Raw genomic sequence first — 25,159 nt, forward strand, 5'->3', positions numbered from 1 at the left:
GTAACTCCATAGGGGTACATGTATGTAGTAAGAGATGAGGATATAATAAAAAGATGCATTCTAGATTCCAAATTAAGGGGACAGAAGAAATATATTACTCCACTCTCAACCCTCATTTTTTCCATCTCCACCTATGCAACAGAGCATCTTTTGACTTGACCACCTGATTCCTATCTGAAATAGAAATAATTAACACAATCGATTTAAAATAGCATTTTAAAAGAATTTTTTTGCTCATGAAGGTACAAATTAACTAGTCTTTTTCAAACTATAAAACCACCCAAGATGCTTAAGAATTATATTATTCTTGGAAAAAAGGGCCTAACTAAGAGTCCTCTCATACAATCACAAATCTAGACCCAAAGGAGACCTAAGATGTCACCTAGATCAACCCCCTCCATTTTACAGACAGGGAAATGAGGCATAGGCAGGGTAAGTGATTTGCCCACAGTCACACAGCCAAGAAGCATCTGAGGTGGAATTTGAGCCCAGGTCTTCCACCAAAGCTAAATTCTTTCCACTTCAGGATTGGATTTAGGATTGGCAGAGTAACTCAAACAGGCTTTATAGACCTTTATTCTAAATTCAATTATACGTGCTCTAAGCAAGGAAAAACCTTGCTTGCTTCTGCTACTTTACATTTTATCACTATAATACACACTGAACGATGCACAAAAAGCTGCTACCTGAAAAACCTGCCAAAGGCAAGACGATCATTATGTTATTCGAACTGTAATTTTTATTAGTGTCCCACGCGCTCGACAATCAAGACCTCGTGCTATAGAATTACACAAGTATTTCTGGCTAATTAGTATTGTTTGTGCACGTACAAAAAGAATCCTTTCCTTCTGAGCTGTTCTAAGGTCAGTGCATTAATACTGGCAACTTTTCATTCAACAAAGGTACTTTTTTTAAAAAAGTGAATGTGTGTGTGGGGGGGAGAGGGTCCAGAAACAATGTATCAATGTAACTCATCAATTTAACAATGAACTGGATACCTTGCTTAGCTACTGTTATTACCCTAGCAAAGTAACTAAGTCTTTTAGAAAAAAGCAAAGGGAAAAATATCGTATTTCTTGAAAAGAAATAACAATGTTCATAGCCTAACTTGTAAAAACAGTTACGAAGTAACCAATAATTACAACAATAAAACCAAGGTGGTTTGCTCCAGTTAATAGGTGACATTTTTATTGAGCAGGGAACGGGGCTATTTTTTGTAAGACACCGCCCCACCAATAGACTGAGGTGGGAGGGAAAGTCGGGTCAGTTCCCCCGCCCAGGCCCGAGGAGAAGCTTCTGGGTGCAGAGGATCCCCCTAAGTCCGTAAGGGACAAGCCCACCTTTTCCCCTGGGGGTGGGGAAGAAAAGGGTCCTGGGCTCCGGGGGGAGAAAGGAGAGGGGGAGGAGGGGAAGAGAAAAGAGCAGGAAGGGAGAATAAAGAAAAGGAGGGAAGGATGGAGGGAGGGCCCGGGGATGGGCCAGGCACGAGCTGGGGGGGGGCTCCCCCCGAGCGCCGGAATGGAGGGTCGGGGCCGGGCCGCCCTGGGCCCGCCGCCCAGGCCGCTCCCCACCCCCATCCCCCGCGCTCCGCTCGCCGCCGCCTGGGCCGCGCTGCAGCCCCTGGAGGGCCGGGCTGCGGCCTAACCGCCGGGAGGGCCGGGCCAGACGCGGCCTCCCCCTCCTCCTCCCCTCCCGCGCCCGCCCGCCGGGCCCGGCCTCCCTCCGCACACACGCCGCCCGCCGTGGGGCGGGAAGCCTCCCCGCCGCGGCTCGGTCCGCCCTCGACCCTCGGCCCCGGTCCCGACCGCCTCCCCGGGCCCGGCGGACGCGGGGCCTCCTCCTCTTTTGGCGCCGCCGCCGCCTCACCCTCTGCCGCCGCCGAAGCTGCTGTAGGCCCGATCGTCGTAGGTATCGAAGTCCGCCATTTGCCGTCTCCGCTCCGAGAGGAACCAGGGCGAGCGAGGAAGGACCCCGCAATATAACTCGCCCCCCCGCCCCGCCCCGCGGTCGGGGCTGCCCGCCGCGCTGCCTGATCGCAAACCGTCCGTACGCACGCACGCAGGCACGTACGTAGCCGCAGCCGCGGCAGCAGGACGGGGCGCACGCACGTATGCACGTATGCACGCACGCCGCGCCGCCACGCCGCGCCCGCCGGCGTGCGGCTCGGCTGGGCTGGGCTCTGGCCGATTCCTCCTCCTCCCGCCTCGGCTCTCCTCCCTCCTCCCCCCTCCCTTCTCCACCCCGGCTTCTGCGCGCCCCCCGCCCTCTCCCCATTGTGTGCTGGCCGGCCTCCCTCCTACGGCGCCCCGGCCTGCCCGGGAGGGACTAGTGCGCCGCCCGCCTCGCGGCCGGGGCCGTCACTCACCGGGAGAATGGGGTGGGAGCCAGGGGCCGCGGGTTCGAATCCCTCCTCCGAGGGTCCCCCTTCCTCGAGGGGGGCCTCGCTTTCCCTTTCCGGACCCGTAAAGACGGCCCCGCCCTCCTTCCTATCCCGAGGCGGGGGTGGGGGGACCTCGTCCTGACCGTGGCGGGGGTGGGAGCATCCTACCTAGGCCCCCACCATTGGGGGCGGGGGAGCGGACCTGGGGCCTTTAGTTGGCACCTACGGTGTGCCCGCCGGCCCGCTGCAGGACCCCAGAGGCCGTCTAGCCCATCCCCCCCTTTACGGATGAGGACACAAAGGCCCGAGGTCACTCCGGGGTGAGACCTCAACCCAAGCCTCGCCACCCTAAGTCCACCCTGTACTCGGCCTGGGTGCTCCCTTGTCCGGGAGGGGTGGGGGAGGGGAAGCGCGACCCTGGAGGCGAGAGTGGGCGGGGCGCGGCCCGGGAGGTGGCGGTGCCGGAGACCCGCGCAGCCCCCCATTGTGGAGCCTGGAGGTCCGGCCCAGCCCAGCTCCCCAGCCAGGCCTCCCTGCGGGATCCCAGCCCAGCCCCCCAGCCAGGCCTCCCTGCGGGATCCCAGCCCAGCCCGGGGTCCCCGAGTGCCCGCGATCGAGGTCTGGGCCACTGCCTCCGGGGGCTGGATCGTGGCTTCTGTCCCCCCATCATTTTTATTCTTTGTTACAAGAGAGCTCCAAAAAATCCATCCCTGAGAGACAGCTGGTGAGCTCCGAGTGCAGGTGGAAGCGCACCTTTTCGCTTTATTTTTCTTGGCTTTTTGGAGTGTGTTTTCTTTTGCAACTTGACTCCTATGGAAATATGTTTTGCATAACTTCACGTGTATTATCGATAGCACATCGCCTGCCTTCTCAAAGGATGGGAGGGAGGGAGAGAATTCGGAGCACAACATGTTTGTTTTTTTAAATGAACGTTAAATTTAAAAATATTTAACAGGGGAAAGCTCAGCGAGTAGTAGCAGGAGGGAAAGATATAAAAACAAAAGATTTCAGTAACAGTATCTTGGAAAAATTTTAAACAAAAGTTTGGAGAAGGTGTCAATGAACCCTTTTTCAGAATCTTGCTTTCTTGGCCTGCTTCACTTCCTTCAGAACTTTAGCATTTCTGACCCTAAGATCATAGATTTAGAATGGAAAGGGAACTTGCAAGTATCTTTAGCTCAACTCTCTCATTTTACAGTGGAGCAAACTGAGGTCCAGGGAGGTTAAATGAAAGTGGCCAAGGACATTGGAGTAGTAAGTGTTAGAGATAGGTTTTGAACCCAGGTTCTAAGAACCTTTTTACTTTCCCTTGAAACTTACCTTCACTCCCAGAAGTCTTCCTGGACTATCCGTGGTCCCTGGACAAGAGTGCTGTCTTCCTCAGAGCTATGGAATCACTGCCTGTCCCCACTGCTGCTGCCTAGCTGCTTCCTGGGCAGCTTCCCTCCAGAAAGTCAGGAAAGGTGTCTTTGACCTCTCTCATGGCACCTAACCCAAAACTGGCCATATCCTAGGTACTCACATATCTATACAGTTGACTTCTTTTGCTTAGTCTTCCCTTGGTTCTCCCTTTATCCTTAGGGATCAAGATTCATGAGCATCCCAAAAGGAAGCTTTGGAGGCTCTTTGCTTGCTGTGTGACCTCAGACAAGCTGCTTCCCCTCTGCGGTCCTCAGCTTCCTCCTCCTCCTCTGCAAAGTAAGGAGACTGGATTAGAAAATCTTCAAGTTTAAGTTTCCTTGCTCTGGGTGCCTCCCACCCAGTCAAAAAAAAGAAAAAGAATTGCTTCCCTGGATCTGTAAAATGAAGAATCACTGGTCTCTGAGGTCCCTTCTAGATCTAAACTATGAATCTGTATCATCTTTCTGTCTCTGTCTTTGTCTGTCTCTGTTTCTGTCTTTCTCTGTGTCTTCTGTCTCCTCTCTTTCTCTCTCTGTCTCTGTCTGCCTGTCTCTCTGTCTCTGTCTGTCTCTCTGTCTTTCTCTGTCTGTCTGTCTGTCTGTCTGTCTGTCTGTCTCTCTCTCTCTCTCTCTCTCTCCCCCAGTACCAACTGGAATGGGAGTTTTGAGCTGCTCCATTTTCCCAAGCTGGGCCACATTGCTACTCCTTTGAAATCCTATATATTTTATTTCATGCATTTAAAAACATTATTCTAATAATTGGTACATAGACTTCAGTACGCTGCCTAAGGGGTCATGATAGGCACACAAAAAAGATTAAGAACCACAGGTTCTTAATTTCCAGGTGACAATCCTATCTATTTGTAGTAGAGGTCCCCAGAATGGCTCTCACACTTGGGAGAAGCTTGCTTTAGAAAGGGGAAGAAGTGTACCAACCAGTAGTAGCAGTGGCTACTAGCCAGCCACCACGTCAAGCCTGGTACTTTGCTCAAGAGGAAAGAACCTCTGAACAACACCCATCCATGACGCTGAACTTTTTTAGCGGATTCCTGCTCAGTAACGAGGGTTATACTTCACCTTGATCATAAAGGGCTCTAAGGACTTTGAGGCATAGACATTCATTATACAGCACAGAAGCCTCAATTAGAATGGGGCAGGGGAGAGACCACAAGCCAAAAATGGCAACCCGCAAACTCAGCCAGACTGGCTTCTAGCTAATTGGAAGGGGAAGGCAAAGGGATGAAGTCAGGGCATTTTGTGAATAGGAAACAGGCATCATCATTAATATTACTGAACTAACTGTATGAGGTGGGCCTTCCTTCACACTGTAATCATGTGCCTGGAAAGGGTTGTGTGGGCTGGAGATGAAAATCAGATCAGCCTTTAAGTTCACCCTTTGAAAGTACCCTAGATGCAGAATCCTGGCAGCTTGATCTGCTTCCTAAATTTGGGTTAATTATGTATTAGCTTTGCAGACAGTAGGATGCTTTTGTATTATTATTTCATGCATAATGGCGAGGTCTACTTTGATCTAGGCCAGGTTTTTAAATCCCTCTTGATAAGAGTCTAGTAATATATTATAAAAAGATAAAATAATAACTATACCCCCTCACTGATAGAGAGAGTAATTTACAGTTGGTGAAGGATCATATTTGATCCTTCTAGAATTTTAGAAGGGATCTTGTAGATCACAACAACCCTTTATAATAAATAGATGGGGCAAGTAGATCCCTGTCTGATGATGAAAGAAACTGAGGCTTAGAGGGATGGTTAGTGGAGGTGAGACCAGAGTCCAAGTCTCCTGACTCCCAGACCAGTGCTAATTTTATAGATACAAAACTTAACAGATATATCTTGGCAGATACTATTTTAATTTTCAATAACCACTACCGTAATGATAATAGCGCAGCACCTTGAATGACTACTTGTCTCCTATCCAGAATCTCCACAACATTCCCACAAAGCAGTCCTCCAGTCTTTTCTTCAGCCTATATTGAGGGGGAGCCCACTGCCTCATAAGGCAGCTCCTTCCACTTTTGGATACCCCCTCCCAGATTTGGGTCATCTGCTAATTGAGTACAAACATCACCTATGCCTTTACCTAAGTATTTTATAAAAATAGTAATTATCATAGGTGGGGTGTGGTGGTATGAGAGATCTCTGGCCTCTGAGTCAGGAAGACCTGAGTTTAGGTTTGGCCTCTGACACATACTGGCTGTGTGTGTGTGAGAGAGAGAGAGACAGAGAGACAGAGACCTTGGACAAGTTATTTAATCATTTAGAACCTGAAAACAGAATGTAAACTTCAGAGAAGATTCAGACCTCATTGGCAGAGGGCATTTCCTTTGTGTGGCTTAGAATCAATCAATAATCAATTAATAATCAATCAAGCTTTTATTAAGCATCTCATAGGTGCCAGATACTACTAGGTATGAGTGATACAAAACCCTAAATGAAATAGTCTCTGCCTTCGAAGAGTCCTCATTCTATCCAGAGAGACAGTGGGTGCATGGACAAGCATCTGCAGACTGCACAAACATAGAACATTTCTCATCCCATGCCCTGGACTTGCTCCAGACTGATCGATGTTAAGCCAGTCCTTATCACGATGCATCAGTGCCATGAACCAGTCTGGCCTTTCTCCTCACCCACTCCAATTCAGTTCAATTACATATTTAACTGCAGGCACCTTTGCTAAACCTGTAGTTACAAAGCCAATGATGAAAAATTTCTTCTCTCAAGCTTACCTTGTACTGAGGATGTGCGGCACTTACAGATAAATGAAAAGAGGTTAATTTGAGGAAAGAGTGGGCACTACCTGGGAGGATCATGAAAGGTTTCTTGTGAGAAGTGGCTCCTGAGAAGAACCAAAAATATGTAATCAAAAATTAATTCATAAGAAAACAGACTCAAGTATTCCAATCTCTTCAATGAAACCTTCTTAGGTAAATCAGAGGAGATCTAAAGGCTTATTCACGTCCTAGTCAAACTGGGCCTGGACTCCTCCCACCCTCTCCCCTATCCCAGCTTCTCTCATTGACCTCCACTCCAGTTATGTCTTTGCTTTGGCACCACATATAAAATGCAATAAAATACACTTACCCATGGCTTATATGTGATGGAAATATCTTACTGCTCATTCTTGGATTGACTTAAGGATTTTATTCTACTGTTTGTATGTCCTGGCTGTATGTATCTGCCTCGATGTTGTCTAACTGGGAATGTTAGTTCCCAGAAAGCAAAGGGCCTGACTTATGAAATTCTCTCTGTAGCTTAGCACTAGCTCCTGCATCATCAAGTGCTTAATAAAGGGTTTTAGTGATGGTGATGGTGATGATGACAGAGCCAATGGTGCTCATGATGCTGATGCTGATAAGACCATTGAGAATGGTGCTTGTATAGGTGATGACAATGACCTGCCACCACCATATTATGATTACCATGTGATGTGCAGTGGGATGCGGTGGAAAGATCTCTAGCCACAGAAGTTAGACTTAAGAGAAGGGACTTCAGATGCTGTATAGTCCAAGCCATGATGGAAGCTTCCACAACATCTCACAAAAGGTGATCATGCAACCTTGTCCTCAAGACCTCCAGTGAGGGGAAGCCCCTTCCACTTTTGGACAGCTTCCTCCCCGGTCTAAAAAAATGCCACTTACACCTTCAATCTAATGAATTAGCAAAAATGTTAAATAACACAAGACAGGCAGAATGGTGGCGTAGACAGAGATTGCTCCATTGAATGAGGAAAATATGGGTTCAAATCACATTCTGACCACCCTGCCTGTGTCACCCTGGGCAAGTCACTTGACCTCTTGAGTGCCCCAGGCAACTCTCTAAAATTATTAAATTGCAGAGAAGGCTCAGGTTGAATGAGATTCTCTCATTGTAAAATATAAAACTGAGACATATAATGCCCATTTTAATTCCATTGAATTTAATCGAACAAGCATATATTTAGTGCTTGCCATGTAAGCTCCTGGCACTGTATTAGGCTTTGGAGACATAGAGATAAAGAGAAAGCCATCCCTGCTCTCAGAGAGATTACATTCACCTAAGGGGTAACAACATTGACATTGCAAAGAACATACAAATTATATCCAACAATAAATATGAAGTCATTTGGAGGAGAGTCACAAAAGTCCTCATGTAAGATGAGATTCTTGACTTCAGCCTAAAAGAGAACTAGGGATTACAGCTAACAGTGTGATGGATAGAGTTCAGATAGAGTGAATAGACCTAAGTTCAAATCCTGCCTCAGATGCACTCAATCAACAGCTGTATATCCTTGAACAAGTCTCTTCACTTGTCTTTGCCTCAGTTTCCTCATCTGTAAAATGGGGATAATAATAGTACCTACTTCCCCAGGTTGTTGAGTTAATATGTTAAAGTACTTTGCAAACCTTAAAGCTCTGTATAAATGTTAATTGTTATTATTAAAGAGTCAGAGGGAAGGAGGGTGACAACTGCAAGTCTAAGGGTAACCGTTGAAAAGGATCAGAGACAGGAAACAGGATATTGTAAAAGGGACTAGTTTGGCTAGAATGCAGGCAAGGAAGGAATTATAAAGAACTATCCTGGGAAAGATGATCTTGAGCCAGATTTAGAAAGAGCCACGCTAAAGAGTCTGAGTTTGTGCTTTATCATCGTTCAGGGTTCTGCACCTTTCTAGTATCCTGGACCCCTTGGCAGTGTCTGGTGAAGTGTATAGAACCCTTCTCTACATCAAGTTTTTAAATGCATATAATAAAATACATTGGATCACAGAGGAAACCAATTCTATTGAAACACAGTTATCAAAATATTAAGAGAACAAGCTCACAGACCCCAACTTAAGAACCCCCTGGTTCTTAATGAGCAGTAAGAATGAGATTTTTTTTTTTAAGAATGAAATTTCTTGAGCATGGAATTGTTGGAACCGTGGTTTAAGAATATCACTTTGGCAATTGACTGGACAATGGAATGAAAACTGACTAATGGACTTTTGAGGCAGGAAGACCAGTTAAGAGGTTCCTGGATTAGTCTAGGCAAGAGGTGATGAGTGTCTGAATTAAGGTGGCAGCCATGGGAATGAGCTTTGTTCCAGTCTCAGAGGATAAGGTAGTCTGCCATCTTGCCAATGGCACTCTCTCTACTTTTGTCCCAGATCCCATCCACTCCTGCCTCCTCCAGGATTTTGCCTATTTAACCATCCCCTCTATCTCCATAATTTTCAACATGTCCTTATCTATTGACTCCTTTCTGCTGTTTTTGAAAAAGGCTAGATCAGTGGTGTCAAACTCAAATAAAAATGGGTAGGGGCCACATGCTGACTTGGAAAACCACAAATTAACATTATCTGCCACATTGTATTTTGTTTTGTTAAACCTTTCCCAATTACATTAAGATCTGGTTCTAGAAAACTGAAGAACAGTGAGTGTGATCTCCTCTGGCCTAGATTATCTCCATTCTAAACAAAAACTCAACAACTTTCACTCAGCCTTACTCTCTCCTCAGGAAAACATCCCATGTCTTTCCCCCTTTCACAGCCAAACTATTACACTCATGGAATCTACTTTTACATCTCCCATTCACTTTTCAATCTTTGTATTGAGTCTTCTATCCCCAAACTTCAACTGAAACTGCTTTCTCTAAGATCACCAAAAATCTCTGTAAAACTTTCTTTGACTTAATCCCTCAATCAACACTCTTACTTTTAGGTTGGGTCTTTGGAGGAGCAGCCACTCTCAGGTTTTAGGAGTAGGCCTATAACGAATTACTTCTACTACTGTAGCGCCTGAGCCCCCACTAGTGTGCTTCCAGTTAGCAATCAATTTGTAGACTTCATCAGCTCTTAGCAAAGGCATTTTACTCAACTGGCATTGCAAAAGCAGTAGTTAAAAATAATACTCCTCCCCCAACTAAAACCTGGATTATACTTTCACACAAATATGAAAATAATATGACAGTGAGTCACACATATATCATCAGAGAGTCTTCAACTAATATGGTGAGAATAAATTCTATTATATACATAAGATAGTTTGTCAAAAGAGGATAACAGAATGGAGTCAAAACTAGAATCCAACAATTTGTTGTTTATAAGAAACTTATTTGAAACAGATACACATGGAGTTAAAGTAAGGAGCTAAAGTAGAATATATTATACTTCAGCTGAAGTTAAACAATTGGGGTAACAATCTCAAACAAAGTAAAAGCAAAGAGAGAACTAATTAAAAAAGATTATCAGCGAAACTGCATTTTGCTGAAAGGCATCATAGATAATGAATTAATATAAATATTTAATATATATATATACACCAAATGGCACAGCATCTAAATTCTTAAAGGAAAAGTTAAATCAGCTAAGGGGAAAAATACAGAGTAAAATTATACTAATATGAGATCCTATTTTACTCTTCTCAGACTTAAATAAATCTAAATGAAAATAAACAAAAAAAGAAATTAAGGACCTAAATAGAATTTTTGAGAAGTTAGATATGATAGACTTCTGAATGATGTTGAATAAGAATAGAAAGAAATATACCTATTTGTTATCTATGAATGACACCTTCACAAAAATTGACCATATAGTAGAGCATACAAACCTCACACAAATGCAGAAAACCAGAAATATTAAATGCATTTTAAAGACCATAGTGCAATAAAAGTTATATTTAATGAAAGGCCTTTGAAGCAAAGATAAAAAATTGATTAGAGACTAAGAAACTTAATTCTAAAGAATGGGTGGGTCAAAGAACAAATAATTGAAGCAGTGAATAATTTCATTCAAGTCAATGACAATAATGAGACAACATACCTAAATTTTTATGATGCAGCCCAAAGCACTTAGGAGAAAATTTATGTTTGAAAGCATTTTCATCAATAAAAGAGGGAAAGGGCAGATCAATGAATGGGTTTGCAACTAAACACACAAACCCTAGAAAGATAACAAATTTAAGACTGTCAAACATCAAAATAGAAATTCTAAAGATCAGAGAAGAAATGAATTAAATTGGAAGCAAGAAAAAATTGTATTGATAAATAAAATTAGGAGCTTTTTTTTATTTTAAAAATCAATAAAATAGATCTATTAGCTAATCTGTTAGCTAATGATCTTTAAGAAAGAAGAAAACCAAATTTTCTAGTATCAAAAAATGAAAAAAGTAAATTCCCTACCAATGAAGAATAAAATAAATTATTAGGAGATATTTTGCTCAATTAAACCCCAAGTAAATTAATCATCTAAATGAAATGGATGAATATTTACAAAACTAGAAAATGTCCAGATTAATGGAATTGGAAATAAAAGATTTCAGTAATCCCATATTAGAAAAAGAAATCAAACAAGTCATAAATGAACTCCCAAAGGAAAAACACTCCAGAACCAAGTGGATTTATAATCAGACTCTACCAAACATTTAATTTAAGAACAATTATTACCATACTAGTTAAACTGTTTAAACAATAGGAAAAAGGCATTCTTCTCTGATTCAAATATGTTCCCTTTACCTAAACCAGGAAGAGCCAAACCAGAGAAAGAAAACTATAGACCAAAATCCCTAATGAATATTGTGCAAAAAATTTAAATAAAATATTAGGAAGGAGACCACAGCAATATGTCACTAAGATTATATGCTATGACCAGGCTGAATTTACCAGGAATTAAGGATTAGTTCTATTTAGCAAAAGTATCAACATAATTAACCATATTAATAATAACAAAAACTTATCATTATATTAATAGGTACTGGGAAAGCTTTTGATAAGACACGATACTTGTTTCTGTTAAAAATACCAGAAAGCATAGGGATAAATGGAGCTTTCCTTAATATAATAATGAGGTAGTGCAGTGGATAGAGCTCCAGGGTTAGGGTCAGGAAGATCTGAGTTTAAATCTACGCTCACTTAACTAGCTATATGACTCTGGGCAAGTCACTTAATCCCTATTTGCCTCAGTTCCTCATCTATAAAATGGGGACACACTGGATGAAGAAATGACAAACCATTCCAGTATCTTTGCCAAGAAAACCCTACAGACAAAAGTCATACAGCCATGTAGAGTCAGACATGACTCAGCAGCAACAATCTATTTAAAACCAAGAGCTAGCTTTATCTGTAGTGAGTATAAACTAGAAGCCTTTCCAATAAGATTGAGTGAATTTATTTTTTTAGAGTGTCCATTATTACCGGTACTATTCAATATAGTGCTATAAATGTGAACGATGGCAATAAGACAAAAAAGAAAGAAAGAAAAAGAAAGGAAGGGAGGAAGGAAGGAAGAAGAATCAAAGGTCTAAGCAAAGCCAAAAAAGGAAACAAAAGTATTACTTTTTGCAGATGATAGGAATTACTGAGAGAACCCTGGAGCGTCAACTAAAAAACTAGTTGAAACAATTAACATCAGCAAAGTTGCAGGCTATAAAACAAACCTACATAGTAAGTGTCTGAGTCCAGATTTAAAAACTCAGGAAGATGATTCTTCCTGACTCCAGGCCAGGTGCCCTATCCACTGTAGCACTGAACTGTCCTATGGATAGGAGAGGAGTTCATGGAAAAAAAAAGGTGGGGAGAGGGATAGAGAATTTCACAGGAGGTAAAATGAACATAGACTGTCAGCATTTTTGTATATTTTACACACACACACACACACACACACACACACACACACACACAGAGCAGGAAAGGCAGAGACATTTCATTTAAAATACCTACAGATACTATAAGGAACTTGTGAGTTTACCTGCCAGGTCACACACATAGGAACCATATGAACATAATTACAGAACATTCTTTACACAAATAAAGGCAGATCTAAATAATTAGAGAAACATTATTTGTTCTTGGGTAGGCCAAGCCAATGAAATTTTTTAAAAAGATAATACCTAAATTAATTTACTTATTCAGTGCCATACCAATCAAACTTATAAAGGATTACTTTACAGAACTAGAAAAAATAATAAAAATCATCTGGAGGAAAAATGATTATGAATTTCAAGGGAAATAAGAAAAAAAAGTGATTAAGAAGGAGGCTTAGCAGTCCCAGATCTCAAACTATACCATGAAACTGTAATTATCAAAACCATTTGGAGCCAGCTAAGAAATAGACAAGGTTATTTATGGAACAGATTAGGTACACAATATACTGAAACAAATGGATACAGTGGCTTAGTGTTTGAAAAAAATGCAAAGATCCTACCTATTAGAGCAAGAACTCACTATTAATTAAAGACATGTTGGGAAAAACAGGGAAGCTGACTGGCAGAAAATTGGTATAGATCAACATCTCAAACCACATAGCGAGACAAGCACCAAATGGGTATATGATTTAGATATAAAGGGTGATATAAATAAATTAGAGGGGCAAGAAAGAAATTACCTGTCAGACCTATGGAGAGGTGAAGAGTTTATGACCAAACAGGAGATATTTATATATACGTATATATATTCTCTCTATATAAACAATTTTTATTACATAAAATTGAAAAGTTTGTGCACAAGCAAACAGTTAAAATGAGGGAGGGGAATTTTTACAGCAAATTTCTTTGGTAAAAGTCTAATTTTTGCTCTGAATTTATGAGGGATATATAATTTAGACATACAGTGTGATATCATAAACAAATTAAAGGGATAAGAAAGAAATTGTCTGTCAGATCTATAGATAGAAGAATTGTTGTTCAGTCTCTTTTATCATGTCCAACTCTTTGTGACCCCATTTGGGGTTTTCTTGTCAAAGATACTGGAGCGGTTTGCCATTTCATTCTCCAGGTCTTTTTACAGATGAGGAAACTGAGACAAGCAGAGTCACCCAGGGTTACCCAGCTAGTAAGTGTCTGAGTCCAGATTTAAAAACTCAGGAAGATGATTCTTCCTGACTTCAGGCCAGGTGCCCTATCCACTGTAGCACTTAGCTGCCCTATGGATAGGAGAGGAGTTCATGGGGGAAAAAAAAGGTGGGGAGAGGGATAAAGAGTTTCACGGGAGGTAAAATGAACAATTTTTATTACATAAAATTAAAAAGTTTGTGCACAATTTTCCAGTTAATAAATGATCAAAGGATATCAACAGACAGTTTTCAGAGGAAGAAATCTAAGCTATCAATAGCCATATTAAAATGTTTTAAATCATTAATAATTAGAGAAATGCAAATTAAAATAACTAAAGAACAATCTCACACCCATCATATTAACAATGTTGACTATAAAACAAAATGACAAATGCTGGGGGTGCTATGGGAAAACAGGTACACTAAGGTACCGTCGGTAAAACCACAAACTGGTTCAACCATTCTGGAAAGCAATTTGGAACTATGCCCCCAAAGTGATTAAAATATGTGTGCCTTTGGGTCAGGTTTGAATGCTGTGGATAAGTTCACTTACCTTGGTAGTGTACTTTCCAGGAATATACACATTGACAATGAGGTTGATGCACGCATTGCCAGAGTTAGCTCAGTGTTTGGGAGGCTCCAAAGAAAGGTTTGGGAGAGAAGAGGTATTAGACTGACTACCAAACTAAAGGTCTACACAGCTGTTGTGCTGACCTCATTGTTAGATGCTTGTGAAACATGGATAGTCTACCAGCGCCAAGCCAGGAAACTGAATCGCTTCAATTTGAACTGTCTTAGGAGGATTCTGAGGATCACCTGGCAGGATAAGGTACCAGACATTGCAGTCCTTGCTCAAGCTGAACTGCCAAACATTCAAACTATGCTTCAGAGAGCACAACTCTGATGGGCTGGCCACGTTGTTCGAATGCAAAATGTACACTTGCCAAAAAGACTATTTTATGGATAACTCACATGGGGCAGGTGATCACATGGTGGCCAGAAGAAACGATATGAGGATACTCTCAAGGTCTCTTTCAAGAACTTTGGATTTGACTGTGCAACATGGGAGACACTGGCACAGGACTGCTCAGCATGGCGTGCCCACATAAGAAAAGGTGCTGTACTCTTTGAGCAAAGCAGAATTGAGACAGCACAAAGTAAACGCAGGATATTCAAATTTGGGATATCCACCCCAAACATTCAAACAGACTATCTGTGCCAAATATGTGGTAGAGCATTCCAAGCTCCTGTTGGTCTGATCAGCCACAGTTGGACACACTGAAATTTCACTTTACAATGGTGATGTCATTTTAGTCCTTTTCAAAGACGAAGAACAATGACCAACCAGATCTATGTTCCAAGGAGAACAAAGAAAGATGAGAAAGTTCCATATATGCAAAAATATTTATAGCAGCTTTTTATGGGGGGGGGTGTAATATCAAAGAATTGAAAACTGTGAGGTTGCCCATCAGCTGGAGAATGGCCAAATTTGTCATGGTATGTGAATGTTATGGAATACTCCTAATTATTCTCCTTTTAGTATTAGAACCCAACCAACATTAACACTTCCTCCTAACTTACCAAATCAGAGAATTTCCTCCTCAATTCAAGTACTTTCTAGGACCTAGAACATGACCAAGGCTGTCTAGACCTGGATAATGTCTGATTTGCAAGCCACTCCCACTTTCTCTTTAAGAGAACTAATGAATGCTCTCATGGTGAAAAAGGAGGCCCAGCTGGATCCTCCTAACAGGAAAACTCCATTTCCCAGAGCTTGGAATGACCTGGGATCCAGAAAACTTGGTTAGGAAGTTCCTTGGGGAAGAGGATTGAAGGAGAGACTCGGCCCAGAGGGAAATGTTAAATCAACACCAAGGGTTTCATTATGAACTTATTTTATTACCTTTATAGACCTGGTATTAGACTGGTGCAGGGCATCATCCTATTTATTTTTCTTGTAGCCTCTGGCCACTCTATGTCCCCAAAGGCCATCATTGGGCCACTTTTTAGAAGTGTTCTCACAGCGCATTTCCCACCTCCAAGCTGTTGTCCAATCTCATACTGTGCCTTTACCCTTCCCCTTCTCCCATCTTCTCTCTTTCTCATAGCCTTGATCAGGGACTGGGTACCTAAGGGCCAGAGTCCTGTCTAGAGAGGATACACCAGTTTTCTCAATCTCCATGCCCTGTTTAGGAAGTCTCTGGGATGCAGGGAGCTCCTACCTGGTGACCCTTAAGGCTCAAGGTGAGGAAACTCAAAAGGGGTGGTGCACACAAATCTCAGCTTACCCAAGAGGCAAAGCAATGGGAGGGGGCATCACAGAGTAGCCTTTATATCTAGACCACATTACTCATGTTTTATGAGGGGGATTCTTGACTTGCAGGTCTGAGGGATGATGTTCCTGTCAGCATTTTGTACAGGAAGGACTGTCGTGAGTTGTGAAAGTATAGAATGATGGGGGAGGGCGGCATGTGGTTTAGAGACCTCCTATCTCACCATGCCTTAGAGGCATAGGAAGCCACAGGAGTAGAGCAAAAGGTGACCATCACTATGAGGTATTTTATACAAATTGGTTTTGGTCTTGACCATACCACTATAAGTCTGCGATTAAAATTACTGAGAGTTTGTCCTCAAAGAAGCATGGAATTTCCTGGTTATAACTTTCTCCTCATTTGTAGCAATCATCAAACTATACAGAAGAGCAGCTAAGCGGTGTAGTGAGTAGAGCCCCAGTCCTGGAGTCAGGAGGACCTGAGTTCAAATCCAGTTCCAGAAACATTTTAGCTGTGTGACCCTGGGCAAGTCACTTAGCTCTCATTGCCTCAAAAAACCAAACAAGTGAAACTGCAGAAGTACCAGGGCTATCTTGTAGGTGATGACATTTTTGGTCCAGTCAGATTGCCAGAAGACCATTATAGTGTTGCCTGCTATACTAACTGGAAAGCATTTGCCCAATACCACCAGTAGGATTTACTTTCATGGGAGAGAATAAATCTTTTCCCTGTTAGAGGCCCTACTTCTCTGGCAACTAGGTGATACTTTCACCTTCTTGTCATCAGAGAGTAAACCATCATTCAACAACAGTCAACTTGGTCCTCCAAGTGTTTCCCAGGAGAACATGCCCAGTGACCTCTAGGTACTATACTGGCAACAATTCAGAGGGGTCAATCAGTTCTGGATTACAGTAAGCAAAGGACTGCCCAGCATGGTGTGCCAACATCAAAGAAGGCGCTGTGCTCAAGCAGAATCGCAGTAGTTCAAAAGAAACGTGAGATGCACAAATTTAGAGCCATGTCTGCTCCAAATGTTCACATGGACTATTTGTGCCCGACCTGTGGCAGAACCTTCTGAGCTCTTCAGTTGTTTCAATCATGTCCAATTTTTCATGATCTCATTTGGGGTTTTCTTGGCAAAGGTATTGGAGTGGTTGACCAATTTCCTTCTCCAGCTCATTTAACAGATGAGGAAACTGTAGACAGTTAAGTGACTTGTGCAGGGTCATAATCTTGTAATAATCTGAGACGTGATTTGAATTCAGGACTTCCTGATTCCAGGCCTAGCACCACCTAGCTGGCCCCAGTGAATATATAGTACCTCACGTAACCACCTTCATCCTAAATATACAAAGTCCTGCTGAACACAACATCCTTCACCTGCACATGATCCCACAAATGTTTCATTCAACATATAACTTAGGACTTTGCAGACCAACTTCCTAGTAGAGACAGATGACCTCTCACTAGTTCCTAAAATTCTTCTGGCTGACTGTATATACTCTAAATAGGCCTGAAAAAGCTGTAAAAGTCAAAATTTGTAGCCAATAGACTGAAGCTGCTAGCTACCAGCAAACAAACTTCTTTACTTTGCTAATAAATTTTTTTTTCTTTTCAGTCTCGCTACTCATTTTATTTGACCTTCAAGTTTGGGAACCTGTTGGTGAGTGAAATATTCCCAGGAAGCCAACTCCCTCCTGGTTGACAACTTCTCCAACAACACAGATCTCATGTCTCTGCCCACTCTCCCATGCTCTGTAGGTGAGTAGGGAGATAGGGCTATATTACCTGCTATCTGTGGTGCAGGCTATAGTCCTATAGTGACAATAAGTTTTATTACCTTAATAAGAGAGTGGGAATAATTTTGTCAGTTTAGTGTAACTACTTGAGTGAGTTGTTTTTTTCAATAATAAGATAAGCGTTTGTGTGGTGTGATGTATTAAATGACACTTGTGATTTTAAATAACTGATAAGCATGTTGGTCTCTCTGGTAGGAGAGAACATCAACAGAAAAATATTATAACCACTTTAGCAGCAGCAGTAAACTACTGATCAAATTATATGTTAACTGAATTAGGAATGCCCATAGCGAAGATTTACAAGGAAAGCATCGACGGCAAGGAAAATAGAGAGCTGACCAAGCATTGCATTTCTAGCTGAACAGAATTAGAGATGAGATTATGTCTTGGGAAAGCTTTGAAATTTTTAGCTGACAAACTCTTAATTTTTCTGCCTTTTTCTCTTCAGCTGATCAGATTACAGGGAAAAGGAATTCTATACAGATTACCAGGGTACAAAATACACTGCGGACGGTGAGTCATTGTCATCATTATTATTAAGTTTAAAATCTTCCTAATATTGAACCAACCCTACATTCCTGGTATAAACCCAACCTGCAGGGTATGAGTGTAAAATCTTTCTAATATGTTGTAGCTTACTTGCTAATATTTTATTTAAAATTTGTGTGTCACTGTTCACTAGAAAAAAAGGTCTGTCATTTTCTTTCTCTGTCTCTCCTTGATTTAAGTTTTAAGAACATATTCTATCGTAGGAAAAGACCCACAGTGTGTCTTCTATTCTTAATAATGCAAATATTTTATGTATTTGGAAGGATGGTGGCATGTGGGGTGTTGTTCTGCCCATATAGATTATGTATATTCACATGGGTCTATCCATAAGGAGGCAAGGATAGACTTTTCTAAGATTTCCTCCCATTGACCATTCTCCAAGGAATGGAACTTTGGAACTTCGATTCCTGTCGGGAGGGGAAGCAGGAATCCGAAGCCAGAGGCTCTCTTCTAAAAGAGGGAATACAGGCTAAGAATTATGTGCATCTGCTCCCTTAAATATTATTAGTCTAGAGGATGTAATTTTTAGTTTGAAAGTAATCTCTTGATTACTATTTCTTAATGGGAAAGAAAGGCTCCAAGTTTTATATTCAACATTTGACTTCTTCTTATCAAATGCCAATTTCTCAATGAATACACATATCATATAGCATAGAAACCCTTTTATCCAAGTCAGTAGCAGAACAGAAATCAGAGAAAGTAAACATAGGAGAATATAAGTGCCAGCTACTGATTAAATGAGCTTTCCCTTTGGGAGCAAGGTAAGTCAGTTTAACCAAGAGAGAGATTCAAGTGCTCACCTTAAGGGAAATTCCCCAAAGTCTCTAGTGTAGCAAGCTGGGGACAGGGCAATAGAGCCTGCCAGCCCCTCTCATGGTGACTTCATTAGATTAGGAGTTTCTTGAGGCTGGGGGCCGTCTTTTGCTTCTTTTTTGTATTCCCAGCACTTAGTGAAATGCCTGGAACATAGTAGGAGCTTAATAAATAATTATTGACTAACTGACATCCCAGAATCTTTTTTTCCCTTCAGAATCCTGAAGAGTAGTTGGCATCATGAAGCTTATCTTTCAAAGCTGGAAGTTAGAAGAGCTCTAGGATTCCACTTGGATTCTGTTCTGGGGAGAGAGAAGAAACTCTCCAAGTGTTTCCCAGGAGGACAGGCCCAGTGACCTCTAGGTACAGTACTGGTAGTAATTCAGAAGGGTCAAGCAGTTCTGGATTTTAGTAAGCAAAGGACAACCCAGCATGGCGTGCCTGCATCAAAGAAGGTGCTGTGCTCAAGCAGAATTGCAGTAGTTCAAAAGAAACGTGAGATGCACAAATTTAGAGCCCTCTCTGCTCCAAATGTTCAAGTGGACTATTTGTGCCTGACCTGTGGCAGAGCTCTTCTAAATAGACTCACAGGTATTTTGCTTGGGAAATAGATTTATATATATATATAGAGAGGGGGGGGGGGGGGATGAAAAGAGGAGAGAAAGAGAGACAGAGAGATGGAAAGAGAAATAATAAGAGAGAGAGACAGAGATGGAGAGAAGAGGGAGACAGAGAGAAGAGAGACAAAGAGATATGGAGAGAGGGAGAGAGAGAGAGAGAGAGAGAGAGAGAGAGAGAGAGAGAGAGAGAGAGAGAGAGAGAGAGAGAGAGAGGAGAGAGAGAGAGAGAAAGAGGGAGATGGAGACAGAGACAGAGACAGAGACAGAGTCAGAGAGAAAACTGCAGAGGAAGAGATAATAATAGGGGGAATCAGGAAAGAGCGTTTTACTCTGAAGCAAACCACATGTTCTCAGTGGGGAAGGGGCATTTGAGCCTTGGTGAATGGCTTCTGCGAATGCCTAGAGGCAGGAGACACAACCTAGTGCACATAGAAAGGCCAGTCGAGAAGAACAGAGCCTGGAGTGGCAGGCAGGAAGCATGTCCTGGAGGACCTCAGATGCTTAGTTGAAGATTTTGTATTTTGTCCTGGGGGCAATAGGGAACCACTGAATTTTTAGGATTTGAACTCAAGTCCTCTGACTCTAAAGTTCTGCGTTCTTTGCATAGAGATTTCAATTAGAATGTAAGCTCCTTCGGAGTGGGGACTGTCTTTATTTTTGCTTCTGTTTGCATCCTTAGCACAGTGCCTGGAACCCAACTAATTTAATGCCAGCCTGGGGAGGAAAGACAGAACCCACAGAATCTCAGGACTGGGGCCCCAGAGACCATCTAGTCAGAGGGACATCTAAACAGGAATTCCTGACACAAAGTCATCAACAAGAGGCTGTCCTGCCTTGGAGGAGAACCTTGGTTCAAGCCCCGGTCCTGACTAGAATCTTAGCTTTGTGTTTTGCTACCTAAGGCAAGTACCTCAGTCTCCTCCTTTGTAATAATAGGTAACATTAATATAGCCCTGTATGGTCTGCAAAGACACTATACATGTTATCTCATTTGATCCTATCTAATGCTATTATTATCCCCATTTTTCAGATAATGAAACTGAGGCTGAGACTGCTTTAGTGATTTGCCCAGGGGCACACGGCGAGCCTCCCATCACTCTATCCACGGTTGCTCCATGTTTGCTATGTCTCCAGGGGAGGTGCCTTTTCAGCTCTAAACCTATGTTCTTATGATTTTTTTTTTTTTTGAGACACTCAGGGTTAAGTAACTTGCCTAAGGTCGTATAGCTAGCAAGTGCCTGAGTCCAGATTTGAATTCAGGTCTTCCTGACTCCAGGGCTGGTGCTCTACCCACTATGGTGCCATCTGGCTACCCCTGATCTTAAGATTCTAAGGCAGCCTTGAGAATGACTAATTGTTGGAAAGGTTTTCCTTGCTCGCCTCAACCTGCCTCACTGAGGCTCCCTCTCATCACCCCTGGACCTGGATGTTGTAGGAGGCTGCTCTAGACGCACGGGATCGGGAAGGGACACAGGAGCCTGGGGACTCAGCCTGTTCTAGGAGGGAGCTTGTAACTTAGAGGACTTCCTTTTCTGCTACTACAGCATCACTCATTGGTCAAGAACCGTGAGTCTTCACCCTCTAGTGGCCACATAGGGGGACTGTGGTATAAGGATCCAACTTAGAACTGGGGGGAGTCAGATAGAGGGAAACAGAAATGAGGGGCCTCAGTAAAAAGAGAATCAGAAGAAAATATAAAACCAAAAAAAAAAAAAAAAACTCGAGAGAGAAAGGAGACTCCTGGAATTGAGAAAACTCTCTGCCAAGGCAGGTCAGCATCTTCTTTGCAGATTTAACTAGAGCCCCCAGCCAGGATGGCACACAGGCTTGGTGCACAGCTCTTCTGGCTTGAAGGCATTCTCCTCTGCCATGTTGCTGTGCATGTGGCCTTTGGGTATAGCATGAGGTTAATGCGTTGTTTAATTAAATTTCCCTTTTCACTGGTGATACTTTGACTAACCCACTTCCTTTTCCAGTCATCTGTTCCATTTCCTCATAGTACTTTTGGGGGCTGTGGATTATCAATGGGCATATCTATGACTTGTCTCTAGGCCCTCCCTACACCTGGAAGGCTCTCCCCTCCCGACTTCCACCACTTAGAATGCTGTCTTTTTCCCACTCTTTCTATTCCACAATTAGGTGGTGCCATAGTACACAGCATGCTGTGCCTGGGGTCAGGAAAACTCATCTTCATGAGACCAAATCCAACCTCCCTCACTAGTTGTGAGACCCTGGACAAGTCACTTCACCCTGTTTGCCTCAGTTTCCTCATCTGTAAAATGAGCTGGAGAAGAAAATAGCAAACCACTGTATTATCTCTGTCAAGAATTCCCCAAAATGGGGGCATGAAGAGTTGGGCACAGCTGAAGAACCACTCCCCCTCCCCTGCAAGTATCGATCCCTCTTAAGTTACCTTACATCTCCTTTGTAGGTATCTTGCATACACATAGTAATTAAAGCCTCTCCCATTAGAACTGAAGCTTGTGGAGGGCAGGGGCAATTTTTTGCCCTTGTTTTCTTTTCCCATAACCAGGGCTTTGTAAATGTTTGTGGCATGAACTCTCCCATTAGAATGTAAGGTTCTTGAGAGCAGGGAGAATTCCATTTTAATCCGGGTAATCCCAGGGCCTAACAAACAAATGCTTAATAGAGATGATTGGTTTATTGGTTATAATCTTGTTTCTCCACGACTATGATTAACTGTGAGCCTGCCCTTCCTCATGCCCACAGGTTGCTGTTTCTGGTCCTTCATTCTCAAAAAGGACCGTGACATCAGAGAGGTGATGCCATGACATGCAAATGAATTGGGTTTAAGTGAGACAGGTATATGCAAAGTCATCAGCCTCACTTTCACCTCCTGAGCCATCTGGGTCCAGTGGCCAGATATGGATCAGGATAACTGGAGATGGCCCAGCATGCAGTGGGGGACCTTGGCCTTTTCAAGGAAAGGTCTCAGTTTGGCTGAGGCAGTGCCCATTCAATGATTAAGGCTTAATATAGGGGCCAAAGAATGACCTCTTAAAAAAAATAGACCTGTGAGGGGAAGACCCTTAGGGTTTCTTTGTAAATAACACAAACAATTATTATTTACATTCATTCTGAGCCAAATCAGGGCCCCAACAGTGACCAAGTAGGGCTGGGTCTGGGATCAGGCTGATCTTTAAGAGGAAAAACCTCAGGATAAGCCACAGTGCATGAAAAACAAACCCACATAAATATGCTTTCCTGCAAATATAAGCCACGTTGTGTGACCGTGGGTCAGTCATTTCTCTTTGGGCCTTCTGTAAAAAGAGTGGGTTGGATTAGATAGATCTCTGTGACTTCATCCAGCTCTGAATGGTTGATCCTATGAACATTGGCCAGTCTGTCTCCTTCTAAGTGCAAACATTTCCTCAAAGCATCTGCAGAGGACTTGGATACCTTCCCACCAGCCCCTTCCATGACAAGCAGTAGAGAGCCTAAGGACCATGGAACATGCTGGGTTTCTTCAGGGTTTGGTGGAAGTCAGGAATTCTAGAATCAAATTCAGATTCAGTCCTCCCACCTACTGGCAACATCCTGGGAAGGAGGATGTCCGTCTGGCCACAGAAGATCTGGCTCTCAGGCACATTCTCCCTTGGTTGAAGGTTGGAGGACGTCTTTTCCCTTTCTGACTGCAAAAACCTCTTCATTTTTCTCCCTGGATCCCATGTATCTCTCATATACCTGTTTTTCATAAATATTTCATAGTTAAATGTTATGGACAGGTATGTGGCACGATGGATAAAGTGTTGTGTCTGGAGTCAGGAAGACCTGAGTTCATATCTGGCCTCAGACATTACTGCCTGTGTGACCCTGGGCAAGTCACTTAGCCTTGTTTGCCTCAGTTTCCTCATCTGTAAAATGAACTAGAGAAAGAAATGGCAAAGCACTCCAGTATCTCTGCCAAGAAAACCCCAAAGAATAGAAAATATCTGAAAACCGTTAACAAAGCTTGTTTAAAGCAAACCATTTCCCACCTGGGGCTCAGTTTGCTCAGATCACCAAATGTAGATGACAATACATGGTGAGCCCACTTCTTAAAACCACTGTAACATTCAAGTGAGATGAGCAATGGGGAAGCCTCCTTCTGGGTGTGTGCGTGAGTATGTATGTGTTGGAAGCCCCACAAGGGGCAGGGACTGGGCTCATTTTTCATCAACTCTCCAGTGATGGGTACAGAACGGACACAACTATTTTAGGGGAGAGACGAAGCCTGGTCTAGTGCAAAGAGCCCTGGATTTGGAGTTCCATCTCTTCTACTTAGTATTTGTCTCACTTAGGACAAATCACAGCCCTCTCTGAGTCAGTTTGCTTTTCTGCAAAAGAAAGGGCTTGGCCCCTTTGAGCTTCCCTCTAGTTGTAAGTCCAGAATCCTCTGATCCCCATTGGAAGGTAAGCTCCTTGAAGACAGGCACTTCTTTTGCTTGTATTTGTGCCTGAGCCTAGCAGTCTGGAAAACAGTAAGCACTCAATATGTGCACATTTCCTTCCTTTCTTTCTCTGAAAGGGAGGAGCAGTTAGAGGTAGCCTCCGTGGTATGGCCCCACTGTGCAACTTGGATCAGATGAAAACTGAGAAATATTTAACAAAATAAAAATATCATAAAACCACGACGTTACTATGTGATTTTGTAAGCCTCCACATGCTTGCAGGGATCTTTACCTATGGCCCAGCGGCCCCCATTTCTACTAGAGTTTGACCCCACTGGTGTAATGAATGGGACTTGCAATTTGGGAGTCCTGGGCCACCTAGGGGAAGTGTTTCCTCATCTATAGAATGGGTGACTTGGCCTCAATGGTCCTTCTCAGCTCTAGCGCTAGGATCCTATGAACTTTCCAGCCCATGAACTCTCCTGGCCAGGCCCTCCCCACCCAAAGAAATAGGAACACACTTCCAAAAGGCAAAGACTGGTGGGTGGAAAGTATGGATTTTATTGTGTGTTATCACAGGTCTGGAGGGTGCACTTCCCACCTCCTTAAAGAAATATCCCATTTCTAGGTTTTTTTTTTCTTTCCAGGCCAAAGTGCACTGAGAAATGCATCACAGTTTTAATACTTTCCTGTAAGCTCAACTGAGGCAGAGTGGGAAAAAAAATGGTCCCCAAATGAAAGAAAAAGATACCCCTTCTCCCTCAAAACAACACCCCCCAACTCCCCCCACCCCTACAGCCCCTGTATGAAAAAATAATACAAACTCTTTTTAAAAAATATATTACACAAAAGAACCTGGGTAAACAGTAGCATGGAGACCCCCCTGCTCTACCCCACACAGGTCCATCCTTGGGGGAGGGAATCAAGGATGGGGGCCGGAGGGCAGAGATGAAGGGCTGGGGAGGAGGCAGGAAGACACTTGCTGTCTCTCTTACCCCACCTCCCCTTGGGCCTCTCCAGCCCTTTTGGGGGTCAAAATTGAGAGACTGTGCCACCGCTGCTTCCCAGAGCCCCTCGGGCACTCCTGTTTAAGCAGCTGCCTGGGCTGTGCTGAGACACAGAGGGATCT

General features: G+C 43.1%; 1 protein-coding gene and 1 long non-coding RNA gene across 5 annotated transcripts in view; one reads left to right on the top strand and one right to left on the bottom strand.

Moving 5' to 3' along the window:
* The window catches only part of EIF4H (eukaryotic translation initiation factor 4H), a 37,501-nt gene extending 30,441 nt beyond the window's left edge, over positions 1 to 7,060 (bottom strand). The window contains exons 1-3 of one of the 4 annotated variants that reach the window (XM_072640184.1): positions 6,883 to 7,060; positions 6,528 to 6,637; positions 3,903 to 4,071 (exon numbers count right to left, since the gene is read on the bottom strand). In XM_072640184.1, the coding sequence (XP_072496285.1) occupies positions 3,903 to 3,904 (2 nt within the window). In that variant the 5' untranslated portion in view covers positions 3,905 to 4,071; positions 6,528 to 6,637; positions 6,883 to 7,060. Of the gene's footprint in view, positions 1 to 1,866; positions 2,056 to 3,902; positions 4,072 to 6,527; positions 6,638 to 6,882 lie in introns of those variants that run through there. The other 3 variants (XM_072640183.1, XM_072640182.1, XM_072640185.1) reach the window with 3 other exon arrangements.
* Positions 1,266 to 21,580, top strand: LOC140525105 (uncharacterized). The gene is made up of 6 exons (XR_011973927.1): positions 1,266 to 1,323; positions 17,477 to 17,619; positions 18,106 to 18,170; positions 19,237 to 19,382; positions 20,319 to 20,541; positions 20,670 to 21,580. It is a non-coding gene; the product is annotated as an uncharacterized lncRNA (long non-coding RNA).
* Positions 21,581 to 25,159: the final 3,579 nt, after the last annotated feature.

Source organism: Notamacropus eugenii, chromosome 2, assembly GCF_028372415.1.
Source record: "Notamacropus eugenii isolate mMacEug1 chromosome 2, mMacEug1.pri_v2, whole genome shotgun sequence".
NCBI classification, from domain to species: Eukaryota; Metazoa; Chordata; class Mammalia; order Diprotodontia; family Macropodidae; genus Notamacropus; species Notamacropus eugenii.